General features: G+C 43.2%; 3 protein-coding genes across 4 annotated transcripts; 1 reads left to right on the top strand and 2 right to left on the bottom strand.

Annotated features, from left to right (window-relative positions):
• The first annotated feature begins 228 nt into the window (after positions 1-228).
• LOC105032808 (probable protein phosphatase 2C 33) lies at positions 229-12,281 on the top strand. The gene is made up of 8 exons (XM_073257690.1): positions 229-361; positions 623-911; positions 995-1,166; positions 1,244-1,461; positions 1,555-1,662; positions 1,778-1,903; positions 1,998-2,236; positions 11,877-12,281. Exons 2-8 carry the CDS (start codon positions 639-641, stop codon positions 12,106-12,108), a joined length of 1,368 nt encoding a protein of 455 aa, XP_073113791.1. The 5' UTR covers positions 229-361; positions 623-638; the 3' UTR covers positions 12,109-12,281.
• A 161-nt stretch (positions 12,282-12,442) lies between these two features.
• On the bottom strand, positions 12,443-13,681 carry LOC105032822 (uncharacterized). The gene is made up of 3 exons (XM_010907395.4): positions 13,405-13,681; positions 12,979-13,253; positions 12,443-12,827 (listed from the first exon to the last, which is right to left on the bottom strand). Exons 1-3 carry the CDS (start codon positions 13,549-13,551, stop codon positions 12,569-12,571), a joined length of 681 nt encoding a protein of 226 aa, XP_010905697.2. The 5' UTR covers positions 13,552-13,681; the 3' UTR covers positions 12,443-12,568.
• Positions 13,682-14,066: 385 nt separating this feature from the next.
• Positions 14,067-22,368, bottom strand: LOC105032807 (calmodulin-binding protein 60 B). Of its 2 annotated transcripts, none has more exons than XM_010907377.4 (8): positions 21,855-22,368; positions 21,690-21,765; positions 18,398-18,450; positions 17,353-17,846; positions 15,912-16,072; positions 15,629-15,826; positions 14,957-15,131; positions 14,067-14,870 (listed from the first exon to the last, which is right to left on the bottom strand). In XM_010907377.4, the coding sequence occupies exons 1-8, from the start codon at positions 21,941-21,943 to the stop codon at positions 14,362-14,364; spliced, it is 1,755 nt and encodes a 584-aa protein (XP_010905679.1). In that variant the 5' UTR covers positions 21,944-22,368; the 3' UTR covers positions 14,067-14,361. The 2 variants fall into 2 exon arrangements, with proteins under 2 accessions (XP_010905679.1, XP_010905678.1); XM_010907376.4 differs by having other exon boundaries at positions 21,690-21,768; positions 21,855-22,165.
• Between the last annotated feature and the right edge of the window lie 1,362 nt (positions 22,369-23,730).

Raw genomic sequence — 23,730 nt, 5'->3', positions numbered from 1 at the left:
AGGAATAACGGCTACTATTGCGGGATAAGTATAACATACTTGGCAGGAATAACACCCACCTAATTCTAACATCCTCGTTAGCAGTATTTTTCGGGCCAACTCCAGCGTAAGGGTATTTTAGTCTTTTCGGCTGATGTTACTGAGAACGGAGCAGAAATCGAACCCCTTCCCCCCCGAGCGACCCCTCCCGCTGCAAACCAAAACAAAGTACCAGCTCTTTTCTTTCTCTTGCTCTTTCTCGTTTCTTTTAAAAATTTTATTCCCCTGTATTTATCCATCATTACTACTCTCTCCGTCTCTCTCTTTCTACGGTGCTGCAGAACGGAGAAGACGCGGCTCCTCCCCCTCCTGCGCCTCCGCTGTACTAACCCGCATCCCATCCCCCTTCTCTCTCTATCTCTCGGATTCTTCTGCTCCAAATCCCAAATCCCTCCCTCGATATCTTCCCCCCCGCTCTTTCCCTTTTCTTGATTCCTCGATCCCCGAGTTCGACCTCTCCGACCGGCATTGGGGCCTCCGATCCCCTCCGCCGATATCGCCTAGGGTTTCTATCGAGACGTTTCTTGATCTTTTTCTCTCGATATTCTGATCCGAATGATGGAAGAAATATATGGTTTTGTAGATGATATTGGTCTTCGATGGACCAGCACGGGAATGTATTAGGGTTTTTAGGGGTCCCTGAGTTGTCGCTAATGACCGACGCCTGGCGGCACCGGGATCCGAGCATGAGAGCTCCGCTGGTTCCCCTCGCCACCCTCATCGGCCGTGAGCTCCGTGGAGACAAGTCGGAGAAGCCCATCGTCAAGTGCGGCCACCACGCCTTCGCCAAGCGGGGCGAGGACTACTTCCTCATCAAACCCGACTACCTCCGGATCCCTGGCAACCCCTCCACCTCCTTCTCCGTCTTCGCGGTATCATCGCCATCTCCTTTAACTTCCTCCCGTTTCTTGTATTCTTTTTGGTTTCGATTACGGGAATCGATGTCTGTTTGTAGATCTTCGATGGGCACAATGGAGTGTCTGCGGCCGTGTTCGCAAAAGAGCATCTCCTGGATAATGTTATGAGTGCGATTCCTCCGGGGCTTGGTAGGGAGGAGTGGCTCCAGGCCCTTCCACGGGCTCTGGTTGCCGGCTTCGTGAGGACGGATATAGATTTCCAGCGGAAAGGCAAGTCCTGATGCGTGCCCTGCTGCTGTTCTTGTTTGTCTGATGAGAAAAATCTGATCTTGGATTGTTGTCATCAGGGGAGACTTCGGGGACGACGGTGACCCTTGTTGTGGTTGATGGGTGGACGGTGACAGTCGCATCGGTGGGCGACTCGCGGTGCATACTGGATACACAGGGTGGTGTGGTTTCTTTGCTGACCGTCGATCATAGGCTGGAAGAGAATGCAGAGGAAAGGGAACGTGTTACTGCTAGCGGGGGAGAGGTCGGAAGGCTTAATCTCTCTGGCGGCCAGGAGGTATACAATGCGAAGAAACTCTGTTGCAAATTTTATGATCAAAGTTTATTTCTTGATGGGAAAGTGCAAACTTGTTTTGTGCTGTCTTCTCAGGTCGGTCCGCTCCGCTGCTGGCCGGGTGGTTTGTGCCTTTCAAGGTCAATAGGTGATACGGATGTTGGTGAATTCATCGTCCCGATACCGCATGTTAAGCAAGTGAAGGTGAGTGTAAATCAAACTTGGTGGTTTGTCATATTCTATTTCCCATGAAGTAATGTTTTCTCCCTCTTTTTTTTTTTTTTTTCCTTTTTTTGTTTGCTGTTAATTGGATGGTTAGCTTTCAAGAACCGGAGGACGCCTAATAATTGCATCAGATGGCATATGGGATGCTCTGTCGTCAGAGGTGGCCGCGAAGGCTTGCCGAGGGATACCTGCAGAACTTGCTGCAAAGCTTGTTGTTAAGGTGATGCCAATAATTAATGACTTGCGTCCTTCTGCTTATAGATACTTGTTATAGTACTTTTTTTGTTACTGATGCTAAGCTCATGTTGCTTTAGGAAGCTTTGAGAACAAGTGGCTTGAAAGATGACACGACTTGCGTAGTTGTTGATATCATTCCACCTTCATCTGATCGTTGTGTCCTACCATCATCTCCAAAAAAGCATCAGAATAAGTTTACATCTCTTCTTTTTGGGAAAAAGTTGCAGAACACTGCTGGTAAACACACAAACAAACTTTCATCGGTTGGTGCTGTCGAGGAACTTTTTGAAGAGGGTTCTGCAATCCTGGAAGAAAGGTGCAACTTCATTGAATCCCATCTAGTATCTCATTTTGTTGTTAATCATGTTATGCTTCATCACCTGTTATGCTTCATAACTCAAGTGGTTGCAAATAAATTTAATAAAAATTATACAACAATCTTTTTTTTTTTAATTTTTGCATACAACTAATGTGCTAAAATATAATGAAATAAATAAATAACTTTTAAGCATGTGTGGCTGGTTTTTACCATCCCAAACTGCTTTCATCTTGATCCCTTGCTCATTACTATCATCAAGAGCTTTGCCTTTACCTTTTGTTGTCTTGCAACTCTGTATCAGGTGTAGATGGTCCACTTGCAATGCCGGTGACTTTTTTTTTTATTTTTACATATAATTAAATGGAGATCCAACAAAAAAAAAAAAAATCCCAACAAAGCCCATTTACCATCTTTTCTTCTTGGCAATCTAGGTAGCTACTATCAACTATCATTTACATAGCACCTTAACCATATGTCTTAGCCTAGTTAGATATCAAAATAGCATACCCTGTTGAACTATTGGGTAACATTGTGTTCTGGGCAATAAAAAAGTCATTAGTTTCTTTGAACACATGAAAAGTCTTCCTTTCCAAGAAGACCATCAAGTAGAAGCACATCAGAAGAATGTATCAAATATGACAGATGCCTTCTCCTTTAACAAGTAATGAAATACTGCAAATATGACAGAAGCCCATTCACAATCCAACCGACGTGGTGACCAATATTTATACCATCATATCAAAGTTTGGTTCCCCTATTACCATAGTAAACCGAAATTGCAAAATCCAAACACAACCATTCGAAGTAGTGTAGAAAGGTCAATCTATTGAGGTAAAGGGGTCGGATGGCTCAAAGGTTGGATTTGCCTCTGTGCCCGCATATGTGAGATATTATCCGCTTTGGCCTCTGGCACTTATGGCATGAGGTCCTCATGGTTGTGCCCTTTAAAAAGTGCCTCACATGGGAGAAAAGATTCCAATCCAAATAAGCCATTCTCTCTCAACTCACAACCGGTATGAGACTAAAGATGCCGTTCCCCACAACACAATCCATTATGAAATCATAAAACACGCAATACTATTCTTTTGTCTTTTTTTTGATGGAAAGGGAGATCAAAACCACCCATCTTTTATTGATTTAAGCCAAACAATACCGATGGCTGCAGCTGCCAAGAGGAGGCAGCAATCAAAAAATAGGCGCTGTTGTGTTACAAGTAAGGGGAAAAAGCAGAGTTTGAGACTGTGAAAATAAAGAAGAGGCTGACAAGATTCAGAGTTTGAAGCAAAATGCTTCAGCATGCTGACAGTAAGCTCTTCTTCACAACATAAAAGCAACAAAGGAGAAAAGGGGCTGACAAAAATAAAACAGCAACCTTGATTCAGCAACCCAGAACATTGAAGAAGAGTGGGAGAAGCCTTGATTCTCAGTGGTAGGTAGAATTCAGCAACCCTGATTCTGAAATCATCCGGTAGCATCCATGGTTTTTTGTATGAAGGAGGATTGATAGACCAACCCAATACGTACAGTCAAGATGCACCAACATTCATGATGCCCAATACTTGCAATCGAGATGCATGAACATTCATGATACTTGTAAATAAATAGAGAGGAAACTATCCTTATTATTCTATTGTTTTTCAAACTACATAAAGTTATATTGTGCAGATTCATGGGAAATCTGGCATGAACTCAGCTGCACAAAAAACCTCATCATCTAACAATGTTCTCCAAGAATGAAGAGGATGCCTCTCTAAACCCAAATTCCGAATCAAAAGAGGAACACAAACAGCTAAACATTTGAAATCATAGCAAATCGATAAAGAATGATGAGGCATGGAGCTTGATCGAATGAATGAAAGATGAAATCAAACCCTTGGTATTTGGGAATGGATTGTGTTGGTGCAAAAATCCGTCTGCGTCGGAGAAGCTGGAGTCGAGGGAGTCGCGGTCGCCACCGGGATCTGCAAAAGAAGTCTAAACCGGAGGTGGGGTTGCTCCGGCAAGACCCTCCGACGCTCAAGTCAGTTCTCTGCCTCAACAAGAATGGAGTGCTCGAACGAAAATTTTAGCAGAGTTTCTAGGTAAGAAAATGAGAGCTTAGAGAATAACATATCTGGGGTCCCCCCTTTTATAGGTGGAGGGAGCAACAGACTGATAGCGATGTTTGTAACCGTTTGGCAGCGGGCTGCCCATGGTCAGGAGGAGTTTGTTGCGAAGAGTAGTGGAGTGGAATCGTGGCTATCACCGGGACATGCCACGTGGAGTCTGTCGCGGGGAGTGGAGCGGCGTCCGTTGTCGCGACTTGCCAGAGGATGGAGGAATCGCGCGGTATCCGTCGCAGGAAGTGGAGCAGGATCGTGACCATTACTGCGGCCCGTCAGGGAGTGATGGAGCCGCGGAACCCGTCACAGGAAGTGGAGCAGAGTCATGGCCGTTGCTGTGGCCTGCTAGAGGGTCCAGACCTGTCGGCCGAAGTCCGCTGGAGTGTCTGGCGGAGAGGTGGTTAGTTATCCGTCTGAGAGGAGCTCGAAGTTCGGCTCTCGCAGGAGTCCGGACGAAGTCTTCCTTCAGTCGAAGTCGGGGACGAGGCCTGACTCCCGTAGGAGTCCGGGTTGAGTCTACCTGCAATTGGAGTTTAGGGCGAAGTCCGGCTCCCGTAGGAGTCCGGACGAAGTCTGCCTGCAATTGGAGTCGTGGGCGGAGTCCGGCTCCCGTAGGAGTCTGGACGAAGTCTGCCTGCAGCCGGAGTCGGGGACGAGGTCTGGCTCCCGTAGGAGTCCGGGCAGAGTCTACCTGCAATTGGAGTTAGGGGCGAAGTCCGGCTCCCGTAGGAGTCCGGACGAAGTCTACCGGCAATTGGAGTCGTGGGCGGAGTCCGGCTCCCGTAGGAGTCCGGACGAAGTCTGCCTGCAGCCGGAGTCGGGGACGAGGTCCGGCTCCCGTAGGAGTCCGGGCAGAGTCTACCTGCAATTAGAATTAGGGGCGAAGTTCGGCTCCCGTAGGAGTCCGAACGAAGTCTACCTGCAATTGGAGTCGTGGGCGGAGTCCGGCTCCCGTAGGAGTCCGGCCGAACTCTGCCTGCAGCTGGAGTCGGGGACGGGGTCCAGCTCCCGTAGGAGTCCGGGCGGAGTCTTCTTGCAACCAGAGTTGGGGATGAGGTCCGGCTCCCGTAGGAGTCCGGGTTGAGTCTACCTGCAATTGGAGTTAGGGGCGAAGTCCGGCTCCCGTAGGAGTCCGGACAAAGTCTGCCTGCAATTGGAGTCATGGGCGGAGTCCGGCTCCCGTAGGAGTCCGGACGAAGTCTGCCTGCAGCCAGAGTCGGGGACGAGGTCCGACTCCCGTAGGAGTCCGGGCGGAGTCTTCCTGCAACCAGAGTTGGGGACGAGGTCCGGCTCCCGTAGGAGTCCGGACGAAGTCTACCTGCAATTGGAGTTAGGGGCGAAGTCCGGCTCCGTAGGAGTTCGGACGAAGTCTGCCTGCAATTGGAGTCGTGGGCGGAGTCCGGCTCCCGTAGGAGTCCGGACGAAGTCTTCCTGCAGCCGGAGTCGGGGACGAGGTCCGGCTCCCGTAGGAGTCCGGGCAGAGTCTACCTGCAATTGGAGTTAGGGGCGAAGTCCGGCTCCTGTAGGAGTCCGGACGAAGTCTACCGGCAATTGGAGTCGTGGGCGGAGTCCGGCTCCCGTAGGAGTTCGGACGAAGTCTGCCTGCAGCCGGAGTCGGGGACGAGGTCCGGCTCCCGTAGGAGTCCGGGCAGAGTCTACTTGTAATTGGAGTTAGGGGCGAAGTCCGGCTCCCGTAGGAGTCCGGACGAAGTCTACCTGCAGCCGGAGTCGGGACGAGGTCCGGCTCCCATAGGGTCCGGGTTGAGTCTCTCTGCAATTGAAGTTAGGGGCGAAGTTCGGCTCCCGTAGGAGTCCGGACGAAGTCTGCCTGCAATTGGAGTCGTGGGGCCGGGAGTCCGGACGAAGTCTGCCTGCAGCCGGAGTAGGGGACGAGGTCCGGCTCCCGTAGGAGTCCGGGCGGAGTCTTCTTGCAACCAGAGTTGGGGACGAGGTCCGGCTCCCGTAGGAGTCCGGACGAAGTCACCTGCAATTGGAGTTAGGGGCGAAGTCCGGCTCCCGTAGGAGTCCGGACGAAGTCTGCCTGCAATTGGAGTCGTGGGCGGAGTCCGGCTTCCGTAGGAGTCCGGACGAAGTCTGCCTGCAGCCGGAGTCGGGGACGAGGTCCGGCTCCCGTAGGAGTCCGGGCAGAGTCTACCTGCAATTGGAGTTAGGGGCGAAGTCCGGCTCCCGTAGGAGTCCGGACGAAGTCTACTGGCAATTGGAGTCATGGGCGGAGTCCGGCTCCCGTAGGAGTCCAGACGAAGTCTGCCTGCAGCCGGAGTCGGGGACGAGGTCCGGCTCCCGTAGGAGTCCGGGCAGAGTCTACCTGCAATTGGAGTTAGGGGCGAAGTCCGGCTCCCGTAGGAGTTCGGACGAAGTCTACCTGCAGCCGGAATCGGGGACGAGGTCCGGCTCCCGTAGGAGTCCGGGCAGAGTCTACCTGCAATTGGAGTTAGGGGCGAAGTCCGGCTCTCATAGGAGTCCGGACGAAGTCTTCACGCAGTCAAAGTCGATGAAGTCCGGCTTCCGTAGGAACCCGTCTGCTGTGAAGAATCTGGTCGATGCTGGCGGGGGTTGATTTGTTGGCAAAACTTGGGAATGTTGCGGAGGCTCGGCCGCCAGAGAGGTTCGGAGAGATGCCGCCGAAGGTCAAAAGTCGGTTGGATCCCCGGAGGGTCACTCCTGTCACGAACTTCGGCTGGGGGGTATTTTATACCCAACAGATTGAAATCCATGGAAATGAGAGGGAAAGGAGACAAACTCGGGTCATTGAGGATGGGGGTGGGGAGAGGGATTCGTGCTGGGAGTTTGGGTCTCGGAAGGCCGAGAGGAGAAATTATCACCGTGAGAGGGGGAAAAATGGAGGGAGATAGCCTTTGGAGTCAGCTTAGATCCACTGTCGCACTGCCACCACCGGTATAGAGGGAAGGATCTTCGACAAGGAGTTGATCCTTTTGGGAGGAGATTAATTTGAAGAAAGGGAGAGTTCTGATACACTGGGGAGTCAAGGAGCAGATGTGCAAGCGTATTGAGAAACAATGTGCTATTTTCTTTAAAAAGAAACAACTTCGTGCAAATGCTATATTTATCTTGTGGGGCCGTGTGTACAGGAAGCGAGAAAAGGTCAGTTTTACGTAAATCACTTTTGACGAGTGCAAACACACTCCAAAACATGCACAACAAAGAATTGAAAAAAAAAGTTCACTAGTTCTAAATCCTATTAATCAAATGACATAAACACTTTGTCTCCAAAATTTGGTAGGTGTTCAAACGCACTAGTGTGGTAATTCTCTAATAGTTAATACTATAGTTTTGCTCAAGGTTCTCGAAACCAAAATCAGGACCATGTCAGCCGGCCAGCGGTACGGATTTGTATCGTATTGGACCATGCGTAAACCAACACAAGCAAAGAAGTAAATTGAGAGGAGGAAAAGAGAGAAAGAGAGAGAAATAGAGAGAGGGGGGCGAAGAAAGAAAAGGAGGAAGGAGAAGCCCTCGGACGGCCTCCGGCTGATCGTTGTGGCCGTCGGACGGTGCACTCCACGCGTGTGGCGCCGCGGGCGTGAAATAGGGGCGATGCCCCTATTTCACGATCTTTTTTTAAAAAAAGCCGAAAAATTGTGAATCCGACAATTGGTTTTCCAGTTTCACTTAAGTGAAGCCGGCAAACCAATTGCTGGCTTTACTGTTTCTGATTTTTTTTAAAAAAAATTCAAAAATTGAAGTCGGCAATAGGTTTGCCAACTTTATTATTCATCGTCGTTTTTAAAAAATACGATGAAGAAATAGGATCGTCCTTGTTCCACGGCCGTGGCTTTGCCTGCGCGGTTTCCACTGCCCGGTGGCCACGGTGGCCACCGCGCAAAGTCCGGCGACCCCTTTGCAAGCTCCCCCTCCCTCCGATGCTCCCTCTCTCTCTCTTTCTCGCTTGTTTCAAAGCTCTATCGGGAGACGGTCGAGCTGCGGAGGCTTTTGTGGCCCTCCGGTGGCCGCAGCGGGCCACCACCGGCCTCCGGAGGCGTTTTTTCTCTTCCTCTCCTCTCTTTCCCTCTCCCTCCTCTGATATACCGTCTTCACCAGCCGAACCGTGCCGGTTCCCGCCGGTCCGGCTCGATACGGGATGTACCGGCCGGCTCGGTCCAGTACAGAAAACTTTGGTTTTGCCAGTGGATGTGGATACACTCTACATGCCTTCTAGCTTTTGTTGTTCTACTAGGACTTGGATGTGACGTATCAGTCAAATATGGGAGGAAGAGAGCAAGGACTAGTAGGTGGATAGAGTCAAGGTTGGAGTTGTGGAGGTACCACCCAAAGTCAATTTGACATCATGCAAAAGGAAAGGAGAGGAGGGAAATGGCATCATAGATTTTAGGAGCCATTTAGGAAGGACCTCATCTTATAAACATGGACAAAGGGTGCATCTGGTAGGAAGATTTGTTTATTTGGAAACATCAAATATTGCTACAAAATCATAAGCATGGATTGATCTAATGTTTTCTATCATTTTTGAGATGTAGTGAAATAAGACCTCTATTTTTTTAGTTTCATATTTGCTGCAAAGTTGGAAATAGAAATAGTCAATTACATTGTCATTTCTTGCATCCCCTTGAGTGAAGGCGAAGGTTTGGAGGATATTATTTGTTGTAGCTTATATAAGGTTCTGTTTCTTGGTTGGAAACATGGATGTGCTGGATATGAAATCTTAGGTGAAGCTAGTACTGTTTAAATGTGCATAAATCGTCTGAATTCCTTTCTGAGCTGGGATAAGCTTAAGTTTTATCATTCATGAATTAAGGATGTCATTAGATGGATGTAGTTCCATATATATTTTTGTAGCAGTTGTGCTTTATTTTGGCGAAATTGGTAGTGTTGATAGCTATCTAACAATACATTGACTTGTAGGTTGGCCAATAAGGCCCCAGTGTGTTTGTAACCACCTTCATGAACTGATTACTACCTCAAATTGAAAGAATAAATTCTTTAGGGACAAAGCAGATAATTAGCTACTTTATACATTTGGAAATGAGGCTGGCTTACTCCCCTGATGTATACCAGATAAAAAATGGGCGAGCCATACATTAACACACTCAGTGGGTGAGCCATACATTAACACACTCAGTAGTGAAATTTTGGGCACCCTTATCCATGGTCCTAGATTTGCATGGTTTCTTTATTCATTTCTGTAACAATACTTGTTACTAAATTCTTTACCATTGTTCTGGAAGTAAAAGATTCAATGAATTATGTGTCTGTTTATAATGATGCAGAGGGATGTCCATGTCATAATTTTGCTATAAGATGCTGGCAATCTAAATCATATTGGTAGTTGGATGATGCCCAACCTGTCATGAAACTTGTGTTATTGGCATGGAGCAGAAGGGTTCTGTTAGAGGTAAAAAGATCTAGATACATCAAGGTTGTCTTTTGACTTGGCACTGAGGAGGCTAAGTTGGAAAAGCTTTCTGATTTATCCAGTTATTGAGAAAATCAGGATTCTGGAAGCTCCCTTTTTCCCCTGGCATGGGGAAGGGGATTTTGGTTGGGTAGGCAGGCAACCTTTTTTCAAAAAATTTGATTTTGCATTAGAGAAGGTCACGGCTCGAGATGGATAAGTTACTGCCACAACTCTTCTTATTTGTTGCTCGTAATTTAATGCAAATGTGGGTTTCTAATGGTGCCCTGTCGAGACATAGCTGTGTCTCACAGAACTTGTAGCCTTATGCCATGAATATTTGAACATTAAAACTAGTTGGTTTGTACATGACAACATTTGAGAGAACTAGAGAAGCCCAATTTATAAATTGATGATGATGTTGGTGATTTGACAAGACTGACATCACCTATTTGTTAGCCAACTGCCCAAACTGTTTGCTAGAAGTTACTAGTCTTTTTGGTAATCCCCTCCTCATTACATCCAAGAATTCTTTGGCATTTGTCTTAAATTTTTAAAGCACCAACTTGCCTTTTGTATGTGGAAGAGGACTACATGAACCAATACTACTAGCACCTCTTTTGTCTGGAAAGCATCTCTTCTTGTGGAAAACATCAAATTCTGGTAAGTACCTACTTTGTGTGGAAACACTAAATTGTTTGTGGGAAAGCTCTGAATGAACCATATCACTAGCACCTCTTTCCATTGATAAATTTCTAAAGGATCTTAGGGTCCGTCTGGTTGGGATATGTCAGATTATGGGGTAATCTGACAATTCTTGGGAACCATTTATCTGAAAAAAATGATTGCGGAAAAAAATAATTTTTACTATGTTTGGTTGATAGAAAATTTATTTTGAAAAATGATACTGGAAAAAGATTACTATGTTTGGTTGGAGGTAAATCTATATAGGAATATGATCAAATTTACAAATATACCCTTTAATATAAAATAATTTTTTTAATACTAGGATAGCATTGTCATCTTCAATTAATTTTTACATAATAACTATGATCATATGGCCTTTTACATAATGCCATCTCCATCTTAATTTTATTGCAAAAGATTTCTATTGAATGAATTTGGAAAAACATCAAAACAAATTCAATGATTATATATGCAGCTTTATTGAAAATATTTTTGTCAAATATGGATTACTATCACTTGAAAATTTATTAAATACCAATCCCCCATGGTATTTGTTTTACCTTTTCTCTCTGAAAAATAAACATGGGGCCTATCAAAATTTTTACCATCTCTTTTTTCTATTTTTCGTACTAAACATGGTAATTTGACATGAGATTCATTTTCCCATGCCAAATTATCCCCAATCAAATGGACCCTTAGATTCCGAGAGAGCTGCCATTGAAGTTTATTTTATGATCTTGACTGGAAGATTAGTTTTCTTAGGTATATTCGCGCAAAGCTTGTTCCTGCCTACTGTTGCTTCCTAGGACAGCACCATAGCCACACATTTTTATTACTCTTAATCATAACAATAACGCCATCTATCATATTGTAGTCATCCTCTTGGTTAACCCTATCTTGTACTATGGTAATCTGTATCCATACTTCAACAAAATCATTGAGAAGATCCATATTTGTGTGTATAACAAATTAGACTCCCCATCTGGCAGACACGTCTTGCCATTTCCCTTTGTATGCATCATTGATGTTAAAGGTTGAACCATTGAAGGATATCAAATTGGATTTTGGTGGCCATAGGTTCTATTCTTCTTTTTGTGAATTTCTGATGGTGCTATTGTATAATGAACTTGTAAATGTGATCATGCAAACCTAGTCTAACGATTCATGTATAACTTTTTGGTATCATAACTCATTTGTGTGAATGAATGTGGTTGATTTGGTGGAAATTTACTCTGTATCATTCATGTTGCAGTATATTTGACTTTGCAAGTAGATTTTTCTTGTGACTGAAGCCTCTTTGTAGATTTAAGGTTATTATTTCTGCTGTTAAGTGTCCATTCAACCAGGGGATCAGGTTTCACTTGACCCTAGCATAGTTTCCATTTATCTTCAGCATGATATTCTGGTCAATTTGTGCGTTAAAGAAGATGCTCACTCTAAACCTGGTTTCATGTAGATTGGGTAAGAACTTCCCATTGAAGGCGAACTCATCACCTTTCCGGTGTGCAATATGCCAAATGGATCAACCACGGAGTGAGGGTTTATCTGCCATTGCAGGCACTTACTTTTCACCGCCATCAAAACCATGGGAGGGCCCCTATCTTTGTGTTGAGTGCAGAAGAAAGAAGGATGCCATGGAAGGAAAACGACTAAGCCAGTCAACAGTGTCTAGAAGAAAAGATTGGTGAAATGTTTGTTATGCTCTCTCCAAGCAATGCAAGTATTCGGTTTCTTGGGGTACTTTGCTGTGTAAAAAGTGAGCTGAATAAACTGTTTGATGATGTTTGTAAGTTGCCACTTTTATTGTTTGGTGAACTAACTCCGGTGCTCTATCAGATTGTGATAGTTTGATTACTAACCACTCGGAAATTTGTACGGAATACTAATGGCATAGTGATATTTTGCAAGAGAATGCTGTTGTCAATACGCTCGGCAGCCTCAGGCTTTTGGTTTTGAGGGCTCCAAGCTTATGAAGTAGTGAAATGAGGTTTTTGACTGAATTCAATTACAGTGAAACGATTGCAAAGGCACATGGTTGTGTTATACCCAAAAACCATTTCAAGCCATTGAGGTCTTATTGGGTGATTGAGTCTCTTTGTGGGGGCTGGCTTTCATTTGCCTCCCATGGTGCATGGCTTTCATTTGCCCTCATATAGGTAGCGGTGGTGCACTGGGGAATGCCATGAGCATGCCTTGCAGTGTTTGGCGTAACTTTTGTGTGCTCGAGGCGGTTACATACAGGGCGATTCCCAGGAGGACCGTTAGCGATCCAAAAACTCCGGCTGCTGCAAATAACCCTGGTCGAATTACACGGCAGCTGGACCTTGGCTTTGCCCATTGGCATAGATGACTTGATTCCACGGCCATAGCAATCAGCAAAAGCGCCTCAGCGATGGCAAAACAGATCCTGCAAGTACAAATACAAAATGGTCGAGGTTTCAATGCTCTGTCCGCACTCACTACATCTGCATGCAGGCTTTGATGGTTCATGGTACGGCGGTGTAGTGAGGGATAGCTGCATTTGGAATTTTGATGCATGTTTGGAAGGCTCTGCTTACCATGCCATGAGATAAAGATTACGGGCCCACAATTTATGAGTTCGTAACCGGCATTGAACATCTGCTATTTCCAGCGGTGGTGTCTGGGGTGCTGATGCCGGCGGCGGTCGACTAGTGATGACAACCAACAAGTAGGCATGTTCTGCGAACATGGCCACCACAAGCGACAGGAATGCACCCACAGCAAACGCCAGTGGTCTCCGGCCGCTGGCGTCGTAGGTGCACAGAGATGCAGCGCTGCCATGACCCTGGTCGCTCATGATATACCAGGTGGCCTGCCAGAGTATTATTCATGATGATTCACAGGGTGATATAGATTTTATGCACTCAGAGGAAAGTTAGTCACCAGATTTAAATACGACTATTATGATCATAATTAACCTGGGAAAATCTGTTCATCATCATATTGGACATTTTAATTGTTACCTCAGTCCTCGAACCTTCGGCGGCGAGGCATAAAACAAAGCTGAAGAGGCCACAGATCACTGATAGAGCCACGAGTAACAGGGCCAGCCCGTTGCTTACGTTCGTGCTCAGGTGGGTCTTGTGGGACAAAGCCTGCATGTTGGCCATGGTGGATGATCTCTCTTAGATGTAGCTTGCAGTGAGCCAGCACCCAAAATATAGGGCTCGACGAGGACCGAGTGGAGAAACCTTGGAGAATGGGAAGAAGGGAGGAATCCATGAGCAGCATCTCTTGCAGCCGAGGCGGAGGCGTTGCGTTATGTGGGAGGGATTCCCGTCCATTTCTAGCACGTCATGTTAGTGCACGCCCTGCAGGCAACACACACAGTTGCCACCTACCGATATAATGCGAGCTGTTAAAACGGACAGCAATGAAAAGAAGGAAAACCCGGGCGTAGGGCCCCCTCAAATCACGAGTGTGGCTCAAGCTTTTCTCCATTTCCTCCTATTCCCTTCCATGGTTATGATGAGTCGTGGTGTAATGTGGAATTGTGGCAACTCTTGAATGACACAGATAGTGCTCTATTTACGTACGTTCTGCAGTCCGACAAAAGCATAGAACAAAGTGGCGTCCAAGGAATGAACAACCAGGGAAAAAGGCGAAAAGAGCTCCAGCAAGAGTATGCTGACAAAGAGAAGCAATTAAATATAAAGATACCGAATGGCGCACACAACTTATGTGCAGATACAAAAACAGTCAGAAGCTGAAACTACTACCACCCAGCGCTACGGTTATCCGATATACAGAAACTAAACATGTTACAAAATTAATTTACGGCCACATGACAACAGTTCTAAGAAAGGTTTCTTTGCAGGAGGGCCACTGACTCCCTCTGCTTCGGCTCGATTTCATGCGTGGTTTAAAGCTATCGAGACCGACGTCAAGTGTTTTGCATTGCATCAACTTGCCAATGCGCCTCACCAGCCTCTTCCACGCGCATCAATCCACGTGCCTAAAGTTGCTGCTTGGTAATTGATATCCAGAGTCTTTGCCCTTCTGGCACTGCGCCTGGAAATTGCTAACCATTTCAGAGCTGCTATTACCTTAATCCATTTGCTTGATAAAATGGGAGAACCAACAGTAGCCATCTGAGCTGCACAGCTTCTACTTGTTTCGCCACTTGATGTCTGAATTGAGAGATTATTACTCTGATCCCAAAGCAAGGGACTGGGCGAAGAGCTCAACATACCGACCTCCCGAGCATATCCCATCATGTGCTCGCTTGTTATGCCAGGCCCAGCTGATCCACTTATCTGGAAATTGCCACATGGCATATCGCAGAAATCCCTCACGTTTGGTGGCAAGGAGTCAAGCCGTTGAAACATATGAGTAAATTGCCCAGAAGTAAATGGGGATGGATCTTCAAAGAATTCATTTCCTGGTGGGCTAGGGGGTTGCAGAAGGCCCACTTGATCGGCAGGTTGATCTGTCAAAAGTCACAACATCAGTGGATCGCTGCAATATGAAGCAGGCTAATGAGATGGACTCGTTAAGTGATCTGATTCCAGTTACCTTGATTTGTGGCAGGGAGGTTGGGAATCTGTTGGTTCAACATGCTTGCTTCTGGAACGGTCGCAGCATCGATGGTAGGTAACAGTCTGGTTCGATTGTCAAGCAGTTGTTCACGATGCTCGAGTATATGGTTTGGAAATCTATATGCATCTTGTTTTAATTTGTTCACCACGGCCTGCGTACAAATAAAGATAATTCATTTTTGAATGAATGTGAAAATTTATAAAAAGGACAAGAAGATGGAGAAAGAAGTAATATCCACTGCACAATGCCATCTCAAATTTTCCTGAATGAATTACTTGGTCTATAAGCTGAAGTTGGCTGCATAAAACATGTAGAATCAAGTTTTGCCAGTAAAGTCTCTTTGTGAGAATTTCTTTAAACTGATTCATCAGTATATGTTGGCTCCAACAAACATATACTGCTGAACAAAGTAGTGTAGTATAGTCATATTGCAAAGTGAAAAACTGAATATATTCAGTAACGTAAATTCAATATACAATACTGAAAAGCACAAGCACCCATCTAAGGAACTTTGTTATAAGTGGATTAAGGGGGATAAACAGATGCTGCTTAAAGTAAAAGGTTAGACAACAATGGTTAAAAAATTATTAGCAGATTTATGTACATAGCATGAAAAAAACAGAAATTTTCTGGATCCTGATAACGTACTTTATGAGTTGCAGGAAGTTCATCTAACTGGTATAAATTATGGTGAAGAATTGCCCCTATAGGCCGATACACAGAGTCAAACAGAAGCACAATTCCCTGTCCATTGCAGTACGAGTAAATCTTGTCATCTGGAACGAATTCCCAAGCATGTTCAATTGTTGCATCCCACATCTTGTTTGACATCCCACTTCCAAGGAACTACAGGAAGGAAGCAAACAACGTTAGCACTATTAATTTGCACATAAATATCTTTCAAAAGAACTACTTAATATGGCCATCTTACACTACGTAGTCTGTCTTGATCCATAACCAAGTTCCTCAAGAAGTCTTGGACAGTGTTGATCCCATTGTCAGCAAGCTTTTTATGGAAAACACCATCTTTACCTATCTTCTCCAGACGCCACACATCATCCCCAAGAAAAGGAGGATGATGCTTTTTATACACTGAAATTAGAATAAAATTAGGACAGAATTAGTTTCAGAATGTAATTAGTTTTCTTTTAGAATATAAGGGAACTCTTAAAAGCATATGCTACTGGCACATGGTTAAGAGTAACAACAATTTATGTAAGATATGCCAGAACTGGGCCATGCCAAGATAATGTTTTATATCAATACCTATCTTAAACGATCACTGGTTTTACATACAGTTGAATAATTTTGTAAAATTGGTTTCAGGATTATCTGTGTCTTTAAGCAGATCACAAGAAAGGACTTTCAAGTTAAAAAAGAAAAATATTACCCCAATCATATACATATGACACTTTGTAACACACACACACACATATGGCACTTACAGAAAAGGACTTTTACGTATTTGATAAATCAGAGCATGATAAGATGGTGATAGCAGCTGGAGCTCCATATTCGATACAAAAAAACTACACATAACCTTCAAAAGTCTAAAGCATGTGCATACCATGACCTTATCAGGAAGGTGACTCAATACCGAGCAGTTCACAAATATGATGCTGAATTTCTTACAGACACACAGATATATTATACTGAGAAGGTATATTATTAGGCAGATAATATCCACATAAATGTTTCCCTTAAATTTTCTCAGTTCCTCTCCTCTTCGATCAACCCAATGATGAAAAATGTCAAGTCCTAATACCTAGAAATGCAATAAGCTGTTTGCCATGCCATAGCTGATTATGAAAGGCAAGAAAAGGACATAACAAGTTCCAAGTAATATAATTTATATATCATTAGTATAACTGCAAACAGTCAAATCGCAAAGTGTTCTGCAGACATAAAATCAATAGAAGAGGTTTCGACAGCTAAAACATAGAAAAAGATGATGACATACAAAAGATTCTAAATAATATGTATTCCAGATTCAATATTCTGATACTTCATTCATGAGAATAAATTTTGGTAGAAAAGACAATTATAATAACAAGTGTTAAATCTTTCTAAATTTTAATATAAAAGCTCAAGCTTTATTAGGGCTTATCTGCAATCAGTCCAAAAAGCCATATGGCTGCATGCTATCTTATCAACTGAACTGCAGATGCAGCATGTACATATAATAGCAGTATTACTCCAGCATAGAATTTGTGATGGTGAATTTTTATAGCATGTGGTATTTATCTAGCTTGTTGGCACATAATGCCAACATAGGGTCTTGTCTACTCTCATTGTCACTCAAACAAATTTATCTTCAATCTTTTTCCTAAATAAAATGTCAAATAGTAGAGCTTAAATAGGAGTAGACTTACATTCTCCACGGTGATCCTTCACCAAAAAAGCTCTACTTATTGCTTCTTGAACTCTTGCTGCAGTGCATCTGCTTGGAGAAACCCTCACACCAAGCCTGAACCTTCGGCTTCTTATCCAACTGGAGTTGTCAGTGAAAGTGACATCACCAAGATGACCAACTCCACTGCTCAGAGTAATTGTCAGGTCCCCTGTCAGTAATGGTCTTTTACCCTCCCTTTCACGTACTATATTGTCACCAAACTCCTTTTCGGTCCATTCAAGTTTCCCATCAGCACCAAAATCACCATCAAGAACAAGAATTTCAATCTTGATTGCAGATAGTGGGCCAGATGTTATAATCTTGTTTGATTCAGAATCGATGATGACAATTTCAACAGGCTTTCTGCCTTCAGCTTCTATTCTGCTTCCTGTGAACAGTGTCTCAGGCACACTAGTTTTGAAATGCAGCTGATATCGCCGGCTGGCAGTGGCCGGGATCTGGTTTAGGGGCAGTCTATAACACGCACAACACGAATACACAAATCAGAACATCCAAATGGCTTAAAAAGCATTTAGTCCTAAAAAATTTGTCAAATAAGCAATTATCTGCTACACCAGAATATGTATAACCAATGTTAATATGCATGCATGTGCATGGCATGGGAAATGGGGAGCATCAAAATATTAGGTCTGCAGTGTCAGATAGTAGCTTTCGTATAAAAACACTTATTCTAATACTCTGGTGAACTTAGTTTTACCTCTTTAGGACAGGTGGGGTTTGTAGTAATTTTCCTTTATACAAGGAAACAAAGAGCAAAGAACTAATATTTTCCAAACAAACATGTTTTATGGATACATAATTATATTCACATATGGATTCACTTTTATGCGTCATAGTCATGACATCATAATTATTCACACATGGATTTGAAGCATCAGATGTCATGAACAAAACCCAACAGTGTTCATCTGATGGATTGAAGCGCAAAATATAAAAATTGGGCAACTGGGAAAGGTTTGACAATGCTCAAGCCTCAAACCCCAAGAAGGATTTTCAAAATTTACCTTGGAGCTAAGAGTACATATCGGTACAGAGCATCTTGCACCTCTTCTTGCACCTGATTTTCCACAAAAAAAATTCAATATGCCAGAAGCTCAAAGGATTCGCTTTAGTAATACAAGTACCAACAATATCAACATGCAAAATTATCATGGAGATGAATGCTAATTATACTGCTTAATTATGTCTACTCTCACAATCATAGCTCAGTGCTCAAAACTCCCTTTAGTTCTTTTCTTTTTTAGTTTGCGTGTGCTGTGTGATCTGCTCAACTATTTTGAGTTTAAAGCAGCTGTATGTCAGGATCAAATACAGTTCTTAGCCTTCATTTACCACTTAAGAATATAGTCCATAAGGTTTCCTTAGATTCTGCAAATCCTTAAGCTTGCCATATTCTTTAGCATTGTTGCTTGAGGCAATCAGTTAAGTTTGAATATACTAATATCTCTTGGATGTCTCTAACAAAAGATGATTGACAACATCCAAAACAAAACTTGCAGTAATACCTGGAGAACTGTAACAACAACAATAATAATAAACAAATGCCTTGATACTCCACATTCTAAGTAAGTTGGTGGTTTTATTTTCTCTGTTCTACCTAACACAACCATTTGTTGGTTCAGAAGGCATTAAAGACTAACCCAATAATATAATCCTCACAGAAAGACAGATGGTAAAGACCTAGCAAGGTTTGAGCGGAAAGTTGTGAAGTAGATCAAGCCTATCAGAAAGGAAAATGCAAAATTTTTAGCTTGAGATTGCAAGACCTTTGTTCAAATCTTATATTGATGTTTAGGTTGTCTCATATATGATTGTCATCAACCAAGAGAATAAATATAATATACTCTAACATGATGTAATGCATGAGCATGTAACAGTCTATTTTTTTCATTTTATTGATTACTAGTGCATAGTTTCAGCTCAAGAACCACTGGCCTTATTTGTACCAGTTTCAAACAATAAAGAATATCTTAAAAATTTATACTTCTCTTTTTTTTTTCCTGCTTGTTTTCTTGTTTAAACTATTTGTTATATTTGGCCTAAACTGGATCAAAAAACCATGCAAATTCAAAGAAAACAAAGCTCATTTGGCCAGCTAAAACAGAATCAAGACCTGATTTTTGAACCTTAGCCCTGAATCAACTATGTTATGGACATTTTCTATTAGTACATAAATAAGTAACGAACAACTCAAGGTGCAGTAACAAGCAAGGAAGGCTGATCCAGTATCGACTGGCGTGCCAGTTGCTGACCAGTATGATAGGATAACGTACCGTACTGACAATAAAAAAATCAAAAAAAAAAAAATCCCACTGGCCGACACTTAAAAAAAAAAAAAAGAAAAACAGGGCCGAACCAGTCGGTTCGGCCTTGAACCATACCGAACAGGGGTAATTCAGCCCAGTTCGCACCGGTTCGGGCCGATTCAGCCCTGATTCGAAAATAGAGCCAAACCGGACCGTTTCCGCGCCGGTTTGGCTTGGTACAGGGTGGTTCGATCCGATTCATCAAATCATGGTGACAAGTGTTCATATTTAGATCCTCTCACTACTTTTGATAATTTAGATTAAAAAGAAAAAGGCAAAAAGACATATACCAATAGAAATTTCAGACAATCTTAGTAAAGTTACAAATTTGAAAACCGAAAAAAAAAACATGTATGCAAGTTTTAAGCAAGACTTCAACGAAATTAGGCAGCAAGCACAACTAATTTTTCACTTTCTTTAAGATTACCATATTTGTAATTAATCTAATATTTACATTTTGCACGACAAACTTTAATGCAATTATCATATTTGCGTTATAATAGAAAAAGAGAAAGCAACCTGTATTTTTTTCAATTAGTCTATAATGTTGCAAGTAAGATTCGCTGAACCATCTCGAACCTTTGGGGTATGCCAAACCATACTGACAGCCGATTGGAATGGTTCTGGCATTCGAAATGGAACACCGGTGAGGATCGCGTAGGAGGGGGGAAAGAGGAAGAGAGGAGAGGAAAGAAAAGAGAAAGGCTGGAGAGGCCACCAGAGACCTGCTGAGGTCACTGGAGGGGCATCAAGGCCTCCGAAGCTCTCCCTCCTTCAGAGAGAAGAAAATAGAGAGAGAGGGGAGGAACAGAGGGAGTGGGAGGGAAAGAGTGGGAGAGGGCAAGAAGGCTAGTGGTGGTTGCGGAGGCCCTTGGATGACTGAATTTTCCTCCTCAGCATCCATTGAGTCAAAATAGGGGGGATTTTAATTTTTTTCCCAATTCACAGTGAAGTTAGCAACAAAGATAAATCCAACTATCCAAGGGCCACCACCAACCTCTCCTCCCTCTCCAGCTCCTTCCCTCCCTCTCCCTCCCTTCCCCCCTCTCTATCTCTCTTTTCCTCTCTCGGTTCTTCCTCTTCCCCGCTCCTTCAATCATTCGAGGGCCTCCACCGCCCTCTGGCGGCTATTGCTAGCCTCTCTACTATCTCCCTCACTCTCTCTCTCTCTTCTCCTTTCTTCGGTTCTCCCTCTCTCCCACTCTCTCTTTACCATGTCAATTTGGGCCCAACATGAAATGGCACATGGAACCATGCGCTAGCCAGCCACTATGGTCTCCAATACCAGCGCAGTGAACCTTGGTTGCAAGTATCACTTCTATTCATGTAAGAAACCAAAACTAAAGCATGTTACAAATGGGTATGTTTCAAAGTGAAAGTTAAATTGTATAGCTTTGAAAAGATCATAACAAAGATAAATATGGTGCCACACCAAAATGAAAGAAATCGTGGAAGGTGTGGGGGCAGATGGTTGGTTCCCAAAAACCTGAAAAGAAGCAAAGCAAGCTCTCTTTGGAAGTTCCCAAGGATTTGCATCACCTCAAAAATCATCAAAAATCCATACAGAAATTGCCAAATCCATGAGACACAAACTTAATAGATGTTAAACATATCATACAAATAGTGTAACCAAAAGAGTATATTAGAACATAACATTGAACACTTTAAGCAGGAACCGACCTTTGCTACTGGGAAGTCAAAAAGTGGGGGTTTTTAAAGCAAGCATTCTCAAAATAGGAAGGATCAGCAAAGCTAGCCCACATTTATATAGTTTGGGAGGTTCCACTAACCTAGAAGGACCAACATGGCCAAACGAAACTACACAAAATGGAACAACAACACAAGGATTAAATACAATGATGATTCTGCGCACAAAGTGAAGTTAGCCAACAGCCACAATTAAATTCTTGCTTAAAAAGACCTTTCTAAAAGGATTCCATCCCAGTAGAATTGCTAAGCACTGTAAAAATGACAGCAGGACTTAGCTCACCACTTTGCGAAGAAAAGGCTCCAGCTTTGACAAATGCCGCTGTATATAATTTGCCCCCATTACTTCCCTCATTGAACTGCTACAAAAAGAATCCATAAGACAACAACTATCAATTACTTGGTAATAAAGAAACAAGATAAGGGAATTCCCAAATGATCCACTCACTTAAGAAATGTTCGCCGTCGCTTTGCATCCTTAACAAGAGATCCTCCGTCGTCCTCCCTTTCCTCCGGACAGGCCCTCTTCAGATCCATAACGAGGAAATCAAGGGAGCAAGGTAGCTCCAAAAGCTCCCAAGAGCCCTTCGAACTCTAATACCGACACTCTCAACCGTTGGGGTTCAACTAAATGACTAAATCATTATTATACATGGAATCACAAGACGATAAGTTGCTGCGAAGCAGCTTCGAAGCTTCCTCGAATCGTCAGGAACACGACCGGGGGATAAAAGTCTCGTCGGAATCCCTAGTAAAGCCACGATTCCAATCCTTTTTAAAACAATTATCGACAAAAAAAATCCTTTCTTTAATCGACGGAATCGGTCGGGACGAGGAATGATCCAAACCAGAGATCCTCTAATTGCGAGCTTCGATCGATTGTACGAAATACCGACCAATATACCAAATTCCGACAAAATCTTGGAAAAGGAGGGCTCGACGGGGTTGGGTTTGGGGGAAATATTGGCGAAGGTGCGAGGAAGGAGGGAGGAAGAGGGGCCGAAGGACGGGTGAGAGCGGAGATTGACGAGGGCAAAGGGACCCATCTCGATTGAATTAAATCCGTAGGAGTCGTCAGGGGGGAGGGAAGAGAAGGGTGGGGAATCCGAAACCCTAACCCTAATTTCGTGGGACGAGGTAAAAGGAAAGGAAAGAGGGAGGAAAGACGTTTTATTCGCACGTACTGCACTAAGTGGAGAGCTTTGGTTGGGACCTTTTGACCCCCCCACTTTTTTTTTTCAGTGCCTTTGCTTGGCTTTTACTGGGGTTCTTTGGCCTTTATGAAGCAGTGAGTGAAAGCTTTTTCATGGAAGTGGATATTGGGAATCGCCTGATCACTGTCGAGAGAATAATCTTTTTTTGGTATGCTTTTAGAAAGAGTTATCAGCATGATCATCCCCATGTTTCAGAAAACAAGTGTGTCAACTGTAGATATGGCACAAACCATGTAACGAGGTGCAGAAAATATGTCTCACATCTCTAAGAAATCTTTTGAAATGGATGTAGTGGGAATCCCCTTATCATTGTCAGGAGAATATCTTTTTGGTTAACTTTTAGAAATATCATCACGCTGATCAGCATTATTCCCATGCATGTTCTCTTTTTATGTCATGAAAAATGTTCTTGAAACCAGTCGATGAGATAAACCAAATAAGTAGTCATATTGGCATTATTTTGCTTCCCACTAATGTAATATGCAGTGATACAAGAAAATATAATGGCGCTTCAGCTTTCATATTTTTAAATCAATAAAATGATTATGATATCTGTCTCCTATTCTTCTTGAAAGATGTGCAAAGGATGGTTCAAATTTGAATCGTAAAAAAAATTGCATCATTTTTTCGTATGAAAGATATAAAGTCCCTTGAAACTTGATTTGGCACCTTATGTCTCGTGTTTCTTTTTCTTTTTTTTTTATTAAACTGAAACTGGAGCTAGCAAGATGCTACTCCCTTTTTATTATTGGTAAAAAAAAAAAAAATCAAAGTTGCAGTTTTAAGAAAAGTACAATATAGAATTACATTAGATAACAAAAGAGGAAAAGAAAAAAAAATCATCTATAATTTATTATAGTTATAGCTAAAGCTTCTAATTTCATTTAAATCTTTTATGATTGTCTTCATTCTTCAAAGAACAAAGATGTTCACAGCTACAAAAAATTTAAAAAGTATCCTGTAAAATAGAAAAAATAGAGCATTTTTTCCTCAAAAATATCCAATTGTTTCATTTTTGTTTGTATCAGTCATTGTCTGTTATGATATTGATAGATCTTGCATTCATTAAAATATGATGATTCATAAGGAGGTTCATCGCATATCTCATCT

This window comes from Elaeis guineensis, chromosome 5 (genome assembly GCF_000442705.2).
Source record: "Elaeis guineensis isolate ETL-2024a chromosome 5, EG11, whole genome shotgun sequence".
NCBI lineage: Eukaryota > Viridiplantae > Streptophyta > Magnoliopsida > Arecales > Arecaceae > Elaeis > Elaeis guineensis.
This window is presented reverse-complemented; position numbering and strand designations above follow the sequence as displayed.

Bases quoted from the DNA above. Each gene is read 5' to 3' on its own strand.
- LOC105032808 (XM_073257690.1), top strand. From the start codon at position 639: ATGGACCAGCACGGGAATGTATTAGGGTTTTTAGGGGTCCCTGAGTTG. The intron at 1,462-1,554 runs GTATACAATGCG...CTGTCTTCTCAG, and splicing joins ATCTCTCTGGCGGCCAGGAG to GTCGGTCCGCTCCGCTGCTG. The intron at 1,904-1,997 runs GTGATGCCAATA...ATGTTGCTTTAG, and splicing joins CTGCAAAGCTTGTTGTTAAG to GAAGCTTTGAGAACAAGTGG.
- LOC105032822 (XM_010907395.4), bottom strand. From the start codon at position 13,551: ATGGCCAACATGCAGGCTTTGTCCCACAAGACCCACCTGAGCACGAAC. The intron at 13,254-13,404 runs GTAACAATTAAA...ATACTCTGGCAG, and splicing joins CCGAAGGTTCGAGGACTGAG to GCCACCTGGTATATCATGAG. The intron at 12,828-12,978 runs GTAAGCAGAGCC...TTGTACTTGCAG, and splicing joins AATCTTTATCTCATGGCATG to GATCTGTTTTGCCATCGCTG.
- LOC105032807 (XM_010907376.4), bottom strand. From the start codon at position 21,943: ATGGATCTGAAGAGGGCCTGTCCGGAGGAAAGGGAGGACGACGGAGGA. The intron at 15,827-15,911 runs GTAAGATGGCCA...TCCTTCCTGTAG, and splicing joins ATCAAGACAGACTACGTAGT to TTCCTTGGAAGTGGGATGTC. The intron at 15,132-15,628 runs GTACGTTATCAG...ATTTGTACGCAG, and splicing joins AACTTCCTGCAACTCATAAA to GCCGTGGTGAACAAATTAAA.